This window comes from Cynocephalus volans, chromosome 12, assembly GCF_027409185.1.
Source record: "Cynocephalus volans isolate mCynVol1 chromosome 12, mCynVol1.pri, whole genome shotgun sequence".
NCBI classification, from domain to species: domain Eukaryota; kingdom Metazoa; phylum Chordata; class Mammalia; order Dermoptera; family Cynocephalidae; genus Cynocephalus; species Cynocephalus volans.
Window position 1 is genome coordinate 87261514 of NC_084471.1, and position 14510 is coordinate 87276023.

At 35.9% G+C, this 14510-nt stretch overlaps 1 protein-coding gene across 1 annotated transcript in view; it reads left to right on the forward strand.

Moving 5' to 3' along the window:
- Positions 1-14510, forward strand: part of ITPR2 (inositol 1,4,5-trisphosphate receptor type 2) — a 487108-nt gene that overhangs the window by 406202 nt on the left and 66396 nt on the right. The window contains exons 50-52 of the mRNA XM_063115575.1: positions 5175-5339; positions 8374-8569; positions 12806-12898. Coding sequence (XP_062971645.1) covers positions 5175-5339; positions 8374-8569; positions 12806-12898 — 454 coding nt within the window. The remainder of the gene's footprint in view (positions 1-5174; positions 5340-8373; positions 8570-12805; positions 12899-14510) is intronic.

A 14510-nucleotide genomic window follows, 5' to 3' on the forward strand; every position in this document is an offset into this window, starting at 1 on the left:
TACAACCACTTTGTAAAACAATTTGGAGGTTTCTCAAACAACTACAGATAGATCTTCCATATGATCCAGCAATCCCTCTTCTTGGTATATATCCAGAGGAATGGAAATCATCATGTTGAAGAGATACCTGCACTCCCATGTTTATTGCAGCTCTGTTTACAATAGCCAAGATATGGAATCAACCTAAATGTCCATCAATAGATGATTGGATAAGGAAACTGTGGTATATATACACTGTGGAATACTACTCAGCCATGAAAAAGAATGAAATACTCCCATTTGCAACAACATGGATGAACCTGGAGAAACTTATGTTGAGTGAAACAAGCAAAGGCAGAGGGATAAATACCTCATGCGCTCACTCATGTGGGAGCTAAGAGAGAAAGGAAGGCAGGAAAGAAAGACCACAGTAGTGCCGTGAGCCAACAGAGAGAGGGAACATTCCTAGGGCTACAAATTGGACTTGAGGGGAGAGGGGGAAGGGGAGGGAGGTTGGGGGATAATTGGGAGGAGACAAAGGATGCAAAAGTAATTTCAGGTAATGGGTATGCCCCCAGTATGAATCTGACCCCCACATCATGGGCAGGAGGGGGAACGATCAGTTTGTATCTCATGAATATTTGTAATAAATAAATAAATAAATAAAATTGAAGTTTGTCGAAATTTCAACTAGTTTAGATTGTCACAAGAGTTATCTCAATATTTGAGATGTTTCAAAAAATTCAATTTTTTTCTTCTTTTATAAAGTACATCTTATTACCCAATATCATTTTCTTCCCATCCACTACACTGCATTTTTAGTTATTGGTAGTGGAAATTAATATATTCTTCTGACAAATTCAAGTACACATTTTATAAATTTGGGATGACTTAATATTTTTTTATACTATTGAAATTATTTGTAAACCTCATTTTAATAACTATAATATTTCCAGTTATATAGATGTTATATAATCCGTTTAACCATTCCCTTAATTTCTGTTGTTTAGATTTTAAAATATTTTTGTAATGAATAATAATGCAGTAAATATCAGTGAAAGATCTTTTAATAAATCTTCTGAACACTTCTTATCTAAATGTTTTTTAAGTAGTGTTTGGAAACGTATAATTTATTTGATGGTATTTATAACTCATTTGTCTTTCTTACAATTATTTATAATGTGGAATTGTTTTCTTCTGCTAGAACTTGGTCTCACCGTTTTGCAGAGAGAAGTAAATGGAGTTTAGCAGATAGCTAGTCTACGAACATTAAGCCACAGTGTTCAAATTTAATAGTGTGATGTCCTTAGTTACCTACGTGTAGGTAGTTTTCTGGGAGGTCTCACGTTACTGCTAATCTGTAAGGTGTCCCACCATATGTTTACTTAACATACACCAATTCAATTATGTACTCTGAGTCAAAACTTTTATACTCTTTCTCTCACTCTCACACACACTATTTTTTCATAAAATATGGTCACTGAATTTTCCTAACTACTTCTGGTATTCAGTTGCAGAAACAGAAAACTGCTCCAGTGCTGGGGTGAAACTAGGATGTGTTAAATTGAGTGAGAGATATTACTGTTTATACCATCTGTATTTACTGTACTGTTTTGTGGGCAATTTAAAAGATTTCCAGGGTGATTTTGACTGCATGAAAATTTTGCCCTACACATTGACCTTAGAACCTTATCCTGGCTTAGATGTAAAACAACTGAAATAGAGATTTTTGAATCAAATCATCTCATTTTTAGTAAGCAGTTTGATTCACATGGTTGATTAAAAACATGGTAATGTAGTTGAAGATCATAAATTCAATTTTACCTTTTAATAAATAAGTAGATGGATGGTCTTTTTTTTTTTCATTCTACAATTTATTCCTGGAAAATAGGTCATGTTTTCCCATAGGAACAATATAAGATGAGGATAGAATTCCTGATCAGGGACAGAGTACTAAATAAGACCAAAAGAATAATATGAAGACAAAGACATAGCAGCTATAAATTTATGTGATCACATAAAATATTAAAATTTAAGGGACATCACATAGAATCCTGGAGCTATGAGGTACCGTAAGGATTATTCACTTCTACACATTTCATTTTAGACATGAGGGATACAAAGTCCTGAGCAGACCAATAGGATTTACCAAGGAAAGTAATTAGTGGCAGAGTCAAGACTGGAACCCGGGTGGCCTGACTTCTAATCCAGTGTCTTTCCACTATACTGAACTATTAAAAGTCCCTCAAAGACATATCAATAAACTGTAAAGTATATATGAAAATATTGTTTCACTGTATAATTTATTTATCTACTTAAAACTAATGAGCTTGCTTCAGTGTACGTGAATTAACAAATGAACTTTAATTTTGTTTTTGTTTTTAGAAGACCTACTGGTAAATCATTGGGATGGTGTATCACTTTTAAAACTTGTCCAGAAAGCTTGCATTGATACTATTTCTCCACTCCCCTTTTTATTCCCCACCATCATTCAATTCACCCCATTCCCAGCAAAAAATATACCATTGGCAGCTTTGAAGAAAGGTGGAGAAAGAAAAACAATATATGGGATGGTTATAGTCCTTTGTGTTGTTGGTATTTGTGTGCTGACTCTAGGGTCCTTTCAACACCAGCTCTGAACTGCATGGCCTTTTAGCCATCTTGTCCAGTGCCCACACCTTCCATCTATTGTTGCCCACATGGACCCTTGCCATAGAAACAGTGATTGCCTAATAATGGTATTGACAAATGGAGGACTGGTCAGATGACATCAACTAACACATGACATGGGGAAAAAAAAGAAAAACATTTTCCAACTTGTTCATTCAGTGCAAAAATATTCCAAGCTTTCATGGCAAATGCTATGTAAAAATAATTTGTAAATTTCACGGTGAAGAAGAAACCAGAGTTCAACTTCTTTCCCACTTTAATCATTTCTCCTTGCACTTGTTTCTCCTTAGTATGAACACTTTAAGAGGAAAGGACAATTTCCCTGTTTCTGATCTCTGCAGAAATAGATGGATGCTACTCCGCTCTGCTTTGAGATTTAGTCAAGAGAACAGGAACATATCAATTAAGCTCTAGATCAAGGTTCAAAAAAGGGGGTTAAAAAAACACACTGGAAACAAAGCAAATCTCTTTATTTTTCCTGTGGAAATGGCAGGGACCCTTTCAGGCAGAAATGTTTCCTTGCTTTTGCATTATGTGATAACTGAAATGTATTGCTTTTTTGGAGAATTTGAATGCAATGTATTATTTTTCCTCATTGTATGGGGCTTAAAAGTAGTTTTCCTGTATTATTATTTTTATCCAATTTAGAGAATTAGAGATCAGGAAACAGCATATAAATAATTTGTCTTAAACATATCATTTACCTTTCTGAAAAGTTAAGATTCCAATTTTTAATTTTATTTTTCATAGAATTTATTTCTATATTATATTGATGAACTCTATTGGGTGAGCCAAGGTAAATAGGGTAAATTTAAGCAATAGCCACTCAGAACAATTGAAAGAGTAAACTACTGAATATTACTTTGCTTGGAAATGCTATTTATTATTATTATTTTTATTGGTGTACTGTCAAATACTTCATATAGATCAGCATCTTGTGTGTATTTTCTGGGTTTTTAATAATGACTTCTTATATTAAACCTGCTCTTGAACAGTAAATATAAAGACATTCATTTACTATAGTTACGTTTATTAATAGCCTAAACTGTGAATGTTGAAACACTAAATAGTGAAGTAAGACTTTCTGTTGGACATTATTGAAACTGACAACAAGATAATGAAAGAAGCGATAATATCGATTATTGAGGATAGTTAATCAGCAGGAGAGAAACTTAGGAAACGTTTGCCGTTTTTTAGTTGCTGTGCTGTTGATTTGGTTGGCTCCTCATGGCGTGCAATAAAATAACCCATTTCTCATTTCATCTGTTTTGATTTAGACGTCAGGAAGTTGAAGGAGAAGGTTTTCAACCTCTCAAATTTCACATCTGCCTCAAAGTGTTATGTTCCTTCTTATGTTAAAATCATTCCATGAGGTATTTTTTTATATATATAGAAAAAGAAACAATGTTGCAAAGAGCAATCTGTTTTCCCAATGTTGTGTTTGGGTATTTAAAGGAACTCAGGGAACAGTTATGAGAGCAAACTTTGAACTCTTGAAATCTGTAACTCTTTCCTTGATGACTAAGAGCCAAAATTGGCTCTTTAGGTTGTAAATAATGAAGTGATTCTAGAACCAAATACCAGGGTACTTCAAAGAGTTCATGGAAAAATAGAATTAAAAGATAATAAGAATCGTTCCATGAAATTTTCAAAGATCACTGATGTCAGTAAGTTTATGATAACTGTTTTTGTTTTCTTTTTTGTAAACCCTTACACAGATCGTTGTTATCAAAGAATCTCAGTAAAAATTTCTACATTCCAAAATTATGTCACAAAAAGCAATATTAAATATAGTTTGGATATATGTACTCTACATGGTCAGAGGCATAATAAACACTGCAAAATGTTTATTGAATAATTACCACACATAGGGCTTAGAAAATATATACATGCATTATATTTCTTTTAACCCAGGTACTTAATTAAATGCAAAATAATTTTAATGATTTACTTGTTTAAAATAATCCTTAGCAGAGAAAGTCCAGGATAAAAAAAGGAAAAAAATCAAGGACAGATCTCTGGATATTTTCTGAAATGATATTTTTCTGTTATATTTCCAGCATAATAAAGCATTTTACACATTGCTTTTAATATGGAAAATATAATAAAAGTAGTATTTAAAGAGTCATGTATTAAGTGCTTTATGTGCATTATGTCATTTAATCTTCTGAAGTGTTCTATAAGGTGAGAATTCTTTTATTCCAGTTTTCCAGAAGGAGTTATTGAGGCCTACAGTTGTATGAACTAGGGCACACAGTCATAATGGTAGAGCCAGGACTTAACTTCAGATCTGTAGTGATTGCATAGCTTAATCATACTCTCTTTTCCTGGACCTGCAGAGGATTCAAGTTTTGCAGGTATTATGTTTACATGCAGATTTCTAAGCAATGCTGTAAAACTACAAAAAAAAGAAATCTTGAAAGAAAATCATAGACTTTGTGAATAACAGTTTTCGTCAATGTCCTATTATTTGTGTGATTTTCAGGATAAATAAGACGTAACATCTAATCTCTTCTTCCCTTTAGCTTTGTAATAAAATAGTATTTCTGGTGAGTTTTGTTGGAAATCGCGGCACGTTCACCCGAGGGTACCGAGCAGTCATCCTGGATATGGCCTTTCTCTATCACGTAGCGTATGTCCTGGTTTGCATGCTGGGCCTCTTTGTCCATGAATTCTTCTATAGCTTCCTGGTGAGTACATCTTTATGTGAACAATCACTGTTGAAAAAATATACAATGCTTCCTCTATGTTGCTTCCTTTCACTTTTTTTTTAAAGCAGGGCCTGACATTTAGGACAAATTATGTTATTTTTAAAATTTTCTAGGAAATGTATGAATTATTATCACTTTTAGTTTTTTTCTCTTGGAAACCACAGAGGTGGTGGAATTTTTTTATTTCCTCTCTGAGAAACAACCAACTACCCTACCTCTTGATCCAGGCTTTATATGACAGGCTGCTTTTGGTTTTAGCCAAGTAATATTTCCCTTTACATTTAAAGAACTTCCAACAGAGTGTGGGAGAAAAAATAGGACTATATTTTCTTGGGTACTGAAATCACTGTATTTTATGTATGATATCAAATATTATGTCTATCTTTAGAATGGTGTATTAGTAAAATGAGGTGGAAAAAAGCCAATTGAGCAAAAAAGGCAATGAGTTTTTTTAAGGACAGTCTTATAATTTCGGGTTTAATATGTCATTGTTGTTAAAGTTATCTACATATATTTATTTCATTAAATGGATTTTTTAGATTTCTTTCTAGAGGTTTTTTTTTTTCTGGTTATTGATTTTCCTTCCTACACATGCAATTTTTAGCCATAAACCAGGAGAGGTGTCAATACAAATATGAGTATATGGTAATGTTTTGAAACTTAAGGCACTATCAGGTTAGCATCACAAGGCGATAGGAACAATTTATTCACATCTCCAGCCCATAGCTGACATGCAGTGGAGAACGCTGTGTGGTTAAAAGATTCGAGAAAACAAGTTGAAGAACTAAACACATTTTGTTGACCCACTTTCTTTGGATCATGAGGGACAAATTTGTCACCTCCTGCTTCCCTATTATCTAGCACAACCATGTAGGAAGTCTGAAAGGAGTCCGATCTTCCATTTACCCTCAGACATCTGAGAGAGCCACAATGAAGAATAGACTTGCTTATTATACTTTGATACAAACATCTTCAAGGTAATTAAATTGTATCATTCAAAAATAGATTGGTTTTTCTGTTTTAACAACCCTAATGAATTTTCTCTGTTTTGATTCACCAGAAAAGTTTCATTTTTTTTTTTACCTGCCTGCGATACATAAAGTTCTGTTATGCCCAGCACTTTTACCTGACAATGACATGTGTACTATTCTTAATTTTTTAAAACTAGTTTATTGAGGTATGATTAACATACAAAAAGCTGTACATATTTAATGTATACAACTTGATGAAGCTATAATATTTTGTATTTCAACCTTCCTGTTTATGAAATGGATAGAGAGCATATGAGAGACCAGTTATCAAGACCATTAAACAGATAATATGAAAATGATGTGGAATGATGTATGTAAATCTTTGTGGTGTATTCAAATTATTACATGATTTGTTTGTAGTAATATTACTTTTATCTTATGTCACTTAACCCTATTTTTTCATGTTGTTTTTCTTTGGTCTTTTATCTTTCAAATCTTACAATACTGATGCTAATTTGTGCTCAGTTGGTTATGAAAAGGATATAATCTGTTTTGATGTTTAGAGTACTAGAAAAAAATTGCAATGTACATAATACCAAAATTGGTATGTAAGCATATTTTAAAAATATTTTTTATTTTTAAAAAAATTGGAATATGAATTCCCTGTTGTGCCCACAAATGTCAGTCCTTTATCCAAAATAATAAACACCACACTCAGATTTTCCTTTCAGAAATAAACAGAAAGAACTATCAACCTGTTAAATTTCAGCAACTTTCGTATTCACAAGATTATGATTCCATGGGCAGAGAATGGGGCCAAGGAATATGCATTCATAGCAAGCATCCCACAGGCCTCAGAAAGCTACAAACTCTCTAGAGCTGACCTGGAGCACATTGCCAGACTTTTTCTTTAAACCACTATTAAGATAACATAAAGGAAAATCTCCTTTATGTCAATTTAATGCTAAATAAATTGAATAAGCCAGAGTGTTGACAATTTGGAAGTTGAATTTGCATTAGTTAATTTGTCTGTCCTGAAGAATATTGACTTTATTTCTGAACATGACTACTCCTTCCAAAAGATAAAAAGATAGCAAAATAATTAAACATTTTTTATTCGACCATCATAAAATGTCAGGTTCTTAAGGTGAGCAAACAAGTTAATATCTATACAGCAATTATTTGCAAGATACAATTAAATTGGAAAGTAACTGTATAACCCTCAGTATTCAGAAAAACAGAGAACAAGGCCTTGGTATTTCTGAAAGGATGTATAACATATAATTGTTTCATCCAGTTCAGAAATTCTAATTACTTCCCACAGACAGCAGGAGACAAGCTCCAATTATTTTGGTTTAAAAAATACTCTTACTTTCCAAACAGGTATTTATACCTTTTTAAAAATGAATCTTATTTTATTACTATTAACCAGCTTTTTATAATAAAACATATACTTGCTAATGTATAATGTCAACTTTGTAATGTACCAATAAATAGAATTGTTCTTAGTGTGCTACAGATAGCAAACACATAGCTAAGTTCTTGAGTAGTGCATAGGTTTTTCTCCTACTAAAGACAAAATGGATAATAACCCATTAGAGGAAGTAAATTAGCAAAATTGCATATTATATTTTTGTTTATACTCCTGTGTACAAAAGTATATATTAAAGTAATAAGTTTTGTCCTCAGTATACCCTGTTAGTAAGAAAAGATGTTTGTATTTCATAAATATTTTTGAGTTTCATACCTTTTATATTGCACCAGGCTCATAAAATCGTTCTTGTAATTTCACCTCTAATCTCTCAATTAAACAGTACATTTAATGAGTTTGTCAATTATTCATCACTTTAGCGGACCTAATTCAGCATTCTCACTGTAGCCATTTTACATATTCCAGAAGTAACTGCAGAATATCAGTAAGGTTAAAAATAATCAATAAATAACTAAGCTGGTTAAGTAAAATATTATACTTTTTCTCTATATTTATTCACATTTTGTTCCATTGCAATTTTTTCTTGTTTTTGTTCTCTTTATTTTTATAGCTTTTTGATTTGGTGTACAGAGAAGAGACTCTGCTCAATGTCATAAAAAGTGTCACACGGAATGGCCGCTCTATTATTCTAACTGCCGTCCTGGCTCTCATCCTTGTCTACCTGTTTTCCATTATTGGGTTCCTTTTTTTGAAGGATGACTTCACTATGGAAGTGGATAGGCTGAAAAACAGAACTCCCATTACAGGTATTGATATGACCATGAAATGAGCTTTCTCTGATAGCAGATAGGACATGTACGCAGCTTGTTGATGGGACTACAGATAAACACTAATGGAGGAAATGTTTTCTTTCACTCCTCCAAAAACATGTTCTTGTTCACTGCTGAAGAGTCATGAATGTGAAATACTCTTCAGCTGTATATTAGCTGTCAGTGTGTACAGGGAAATTCTTATACAACAAACATCATGTAAGCTCAGTTTCAGTAATGCTGAGTGTATTCCAGAGGATAGTCAACAAATACCTCAGTGCAAGATAATAGCTTTGGAATGCATTCCTCCTCTTTTTCCCTGTCTCCTCAAAGAACAGCATCTAGCATCAATCACAGCTGTTCTTCCACACATGTTTGATCACAGTACAACATCATATAATACTTAAATAATGGAAAATGATAAATGCTTTGATTGGAAACCATCAGATAGTAAGAAATTTTGTATAGAAGGTATTCTCAAAATATTGTGATTAAAGGACCCAGTCTATCAGTATGTGACTGTCAGAATTTCTGTACAATCATTATTTTTGTTGTTTGACTGGCTAGACATTGCTATGGATTGAATGTCCCCCCAAATTTCATGTGTTGGAAACTTGATCCCCATTGTAACAGTGTTAGGAGGGTGGGAAATCCGATTAAGGTATTTCAAAGGCTGTCCTCACAGTCCAGTCACTTGGAAGAGGTGATTGGATTGTGAGGACAGTGCCCTCATGAGTAGATTAACCCTTCATGGAGTAATGGGTTATCATGGGTGTGGACTGTAGGCTTTATAAGGAGAGCACAGGAGAGAGCTCTTGCCGTTTTTGTTGTGTGATACCTGGGTGGCCATGGGGCCCTGTAGAAAGTTCCCACGCAGAAGAAGGCCATCGCCAGGTGCACCCCATGGGCTGTGAACTTCTCAGCCTCTGAAACTGTGAGAAATAAATTTTGCTTTCTTATAAATTACCCAGTTTCAGGTATTCTAAGTAACAGGAAGTGGACTAACACAGATGTCACCTGTTTATACTCACTGTGATCCCTGTGGTGCTAGAGCCTGTTCTTTCCATGTTATTTTGAATTTTTTTATTTATTGTGCTTTCTAATGGTTTCTTTTTTCCCCCTTTCCTACCTTTTGTTGTTTTGATTTAATTGCTTTGTTACTCCTTCTCCCCCTCTTCTGCATAATCGTAGCACTTTGCTGCTAGTTTCTCTGGGTGATTCTGTGGACTATGGGTTGGAGAGAACGGAAACCACAAAATGACACTCTCTCCTCAAAATGTTACATTTAGAAGTAGGATTTAATTAGTGGTGTCTTATAAATGATATTCTTTCTTGCCATTAGCATTTCTCGATTATTAAATTGATGACGTATGGTGGTGTTTTACTTAGAAAATGGGATAATTAAGTGGCATTTAATTCTATTAGTAAGCCTAAGTGATCAAAGCACAGAATAGGAACATCATAGACATGGACTGAAAGTTATTAAACTCGAGACACTCCTGAATTTTATACCTAGGGATTAGTCTTTATTCACAGGACAATGAAATATTTTATGTTACTGACTTTCTTGTTCTTCTTTAAATGTTACTTTCTCCAGAGTTTTACAGGTGTAAATATTTGGAAGAAAAGGTCATATATAAATACCCCCAAAGCTCCACTTTTACTAGACTGTGAATCATAAATTGTCTGCTCTCAAAAATCTCCACATTTTAATTACTTACTAGCTTTGAGGCATGATGAGTTACTCAGTGCAGAGGACTCTAAAACTGAAGCATCATAATTTCTGGATTCAAAATGTGTACAGTAGTACAAAATGTGAATCTAATGGTAAATATTTTGTGTTATTTCAAAAGATAGCTCATGTCATTATATTATGAATATAAATACTTTGCTTAGGAATAGGAGAAAAAGATTTATTTTTCACAAAACAGGCAACAGTAGACCTAAAATTTCAAGTTCTTTACTAAAAATAGTTATGCCCATTCATATAGAAAGTTGTTAAATAAAGCTTTTATAAATACTACAAATATCTAGCATATGGGAACACTTAACAAAGTTACACTCTTGATTCTTCATAGACTGAGAACTTTTGTTTCATAGATTGAGTATAGTGACGATGCCCTAGAAAAAGAACCCTTATTTTCATAATATTTTTATTCATTCCTAATACCATGCATTATCTCTATTGTATGTAACATAAAGTTTATTCTTTCAAGTGTTGGACACCATTTACTATATACCCAGGTAGCAAGTGGAATTGGGAGTACAGAAGTATGCAATTCATCCATGAATGTGAAGTAGTGATCAGAAAGGCAGTAGATGTAGCAAAGAGCGGAGGTTCAGAATTCTAGAGTTGTATGGCAAAAGCATCCCAGGCACATATGAGGGTGAAGTATGAATAATTTGCAAGTGGGAATTTAGGAGAATGCAGAGCCTGCCTCTGGGAACAGAGGAATCTGCAGCTCAAGATCAATGAGGCTCAAGCCTCCACTTGAGCAGTGTTCAGGGGAATACGTGTCCTAGAAAAGCCTAGAACTTGGAGGGAAGGTTCTGTTGAAAAGTGGAGGTGACAGTACCTCTCACACTTGTCCCTCTTCCCCATTCTCAGTGCTATCTTCTTGCTTCTGACCCTCATTTCTACTCACCCAGAATAGTGCAGGAGCTCCTATGTGGTTTCCCCACCTTCGTCCTGTCTTCCTCCTACCCACATTATTCATTCTGATCACAGCTCTGGTCCTGTCTCTCATTGGTTCAAAAACTTTGGATCTGCACTGGCTGTGGTGGTCTTGGTGTAAAGTGGTTGGCCTGTCACTCTGCTTCAGGTCACTCTGCCTGTGTTGTGCCTGTGCTGGCCTCTGTGCCTTTTGTCAGACAAATTGCACCTGGAATTGCCTGCCCTCTCTGCTCCCTGCCTCATCTTCATGTATATAAACCCTGCAACTTCTTTACATGGAGCCTACTCCAAAAAGCTTTATTTTCTCCTTCTAGAATTTACTTCTCTCTCTCCCAATTCACTACATTTTAAAAATCTGTACTTCACTCTCTCCATTCGATTGTAATTGATTCTGTTACCTCTCAGTGTACCCTAGTTGACTGTTGGTTCTCCAAGCCCTCGTCTCTGGGCCCTCAGAGCCTGGCAGGTGCCTCAGTAAATATTTACGAAGTAAGGGAATGGCCACCAGCCTCACTCCACCCCTCTCCCTCTCTGACCACCTGACACCCCCCCCCCCCCCCACTTCAGTGCTAATGGCCAGGTATCTGCCCTCAGGGCTCAGGGAGGGATGGAGGTAAAGTCTGTGGCCATACCTTCCCACTGTGGGCTTCAGCTCTCTCGGCTCCAGCGCTGTGTGACCTGCAAGCCCGGCCCTAGTCCATCTCCTCTTCCTGTTGCCTTTGAACTCCAGCTGCCATTTGCCACTTCTGCCCTCATCTCAGCTAACAAACGAGTCAAGGAAGCAGGGTAACTGCAGTGTGGCGTCGCTCTGAAATGCGCCTGAGTATTGCTTTAGCCCTTTGTGTGTAAAAATGAACTTACTCCTGTCCCTCTGTCTCCTTTCCTTAATGGCTCTCTATGAAAAATGGGATTGAGAGGATCTGCTTTACTTCATATTTGTTACTAACAATAACAGTTTTTTTAATGTAAATTTTTGTTTCATATGAAGAGAAAGGTTACTTTTTTCTGTTCTACTCTGGGCCAGAGAGCAGATGGATCCCTGGGGACTAAGGAAGAAAAGAAGGATCCTGAACAGGGATCTGGAGGAAGATTCTTGCTTCCCTGAGGCATTTTATGCCTTGTTCCCTGGAGGCCATACTTTACTGTTAGAATTGCCACCACTACAGTCTCTACCTCAGCTGTAGGGACCAGTGGCTTTGAGCTCAGGGACTGCCAACTGCACTGGGGGGAATGTGTTCCTGGCATCCTAAGTCAGAACCCTGAATGCATTTGGCCATAGAAACATGATTGCACATGGTGGTTAAGTTCTACAACATTATTAATACTTTATCTCCTCCACTTAAAAAGGGTATAAGAAGCTTTTAGTGGGTTGGCCCGTGAACCTATTCTCTATTTATAAAATTCCATCAATAGACAGAACTGTGTTCAGAGTTCCAAACTAACTTGCTGAAAGTCTTCAGGAACACAGCTAAGTTAGAGTAAATACCTGTATAACGATGTTCATTTTTTGTTATGTGTGTATTTGCCTCTGTACTATATTCTACTTTGTGTCTTCTCAGGTAGTTATGGAGTTCCTACCATGACCTTACCGTCCATGATGGAAACATGTCAAAAGGAAAACTGCTCACCCACAATACCAGCTTCAAATACAGGTCTGTAGAAAGGACTCCAGGACAGTATGAACTTGATACCTCTGAAGTTTTTTTTTTTTTTGGTAAATGTTATTACCTCTTAGAGGGTTGCTGTAGGAATTTCATGGTGAGTTGAAATAGAAGAATAGAGGGTAACAGAAACAAGGGGATTCTAACAAGAGAAAGGATTTTGTACCCCCATCCTGTTCCGTATATTATTTCTATTCATGAGAATTTAACAAATTAATTCTGTTACCATATTGCAAACCACACTAAGTGAGCCCCCTTAAACTGCATAGTCTTTAACAAAAAATCTGGAAGAACATGGGCTTAATAGACTTGGTTTTAGTCCTGGACCTGCCACTTTCTAGCTCTATATATTTGATATGTTATGCAAATATCATGGACTTTGTTCAGATGGATTGCCTACACACACACACACACAGTGAAACTCCTATCTCCCTTATCTCCACAGGAGCAAATGGAATCATGCATATAAAAATAATTTTTTTAAACTCTAAATTGTTCTCTTAGGATGTGGCAGGAATCTGGAAACTATGGCATGTGTGATATTTAATAAACTGTCAAAGAAATTAGTGATCTGTTTCCTGGAGCAGCAAAGATTCAGGGAGTGTCTGTCTTTAAATATTTCAAGAGCTGTCATATATAACAAGGAGTAGATTTAGCAGGAGTAGATGTGTTGTGTCTTCTGAGGGCAATCTTGGACTCAGGGCAGATAAGGGAAGAGTGAGGTACAGCGTAAAGATAGTGTTCCCCAGTTTCCATCTTGGAGCACATTGTTTGCCTGGTCATAATGATAGCTCCTCCTTTCGTAATGAAGTTGCCTTTTTCCTTCAGATGTTGGGCTACTGTTTGAGGAAAAATGAATGGTCCCTTCTACTGACTAAATATTTCATGCTTTATGACCTAAAGGGGGAATTAAACACTTGAATATATTCCGTCCCAGCATCCCAGCAGCTACAAGCACTGTGAGCAGCTGCCATCATGACTTCTTTTCTCCCCTGCCTCCTGCTCCCCAAATAAAGGCTGACAGTAAGAACCAGCTCGTTCTCGGCTTGTATAGCATTGCTGTGCTCCGCAGTTTCTGAAATCCTGTTATATGCATCCTCCAGTTTAAACTCCTTCAATTTCTTCAACCTTCTTCACATATTAAGCTGTGACTCCTGATGGTAATATATTCCAGGGAAGCAGTTGAGTGGTGCTGTCTTACTCTGGGTAGTGGAATTTGGAATCACATCATACTCTTGACCCACATTTGGCTGACTCTTGGCTAAAATGCCAATCTTCACTGGTTTGGCTTTCAAGCCATAAATGCCCATTCTGTTCTCATATAATTGGGAGTTTGGGATTTCAAATATAAAACCATGCATTTATTTCTACATATTCCTGCCAACCCATAATTCCAGCATGTCCCAGTTTGTCCAGTGAATGGATTAGGAGTTCTTTGACCAGATAATCTCTAGGTTTCAGGTCCCTTCCAGCTCTAATGGTCCATGAGGTTTATGGCAGCTTTATGGATCCTGATGCTGTCAAGCAATGCATTTATTCTCTCTCATGTCATCCTCAAGTTGATAAGCTCTAGCACAGGAGATGGCATGCTCTGTCCCGTAGG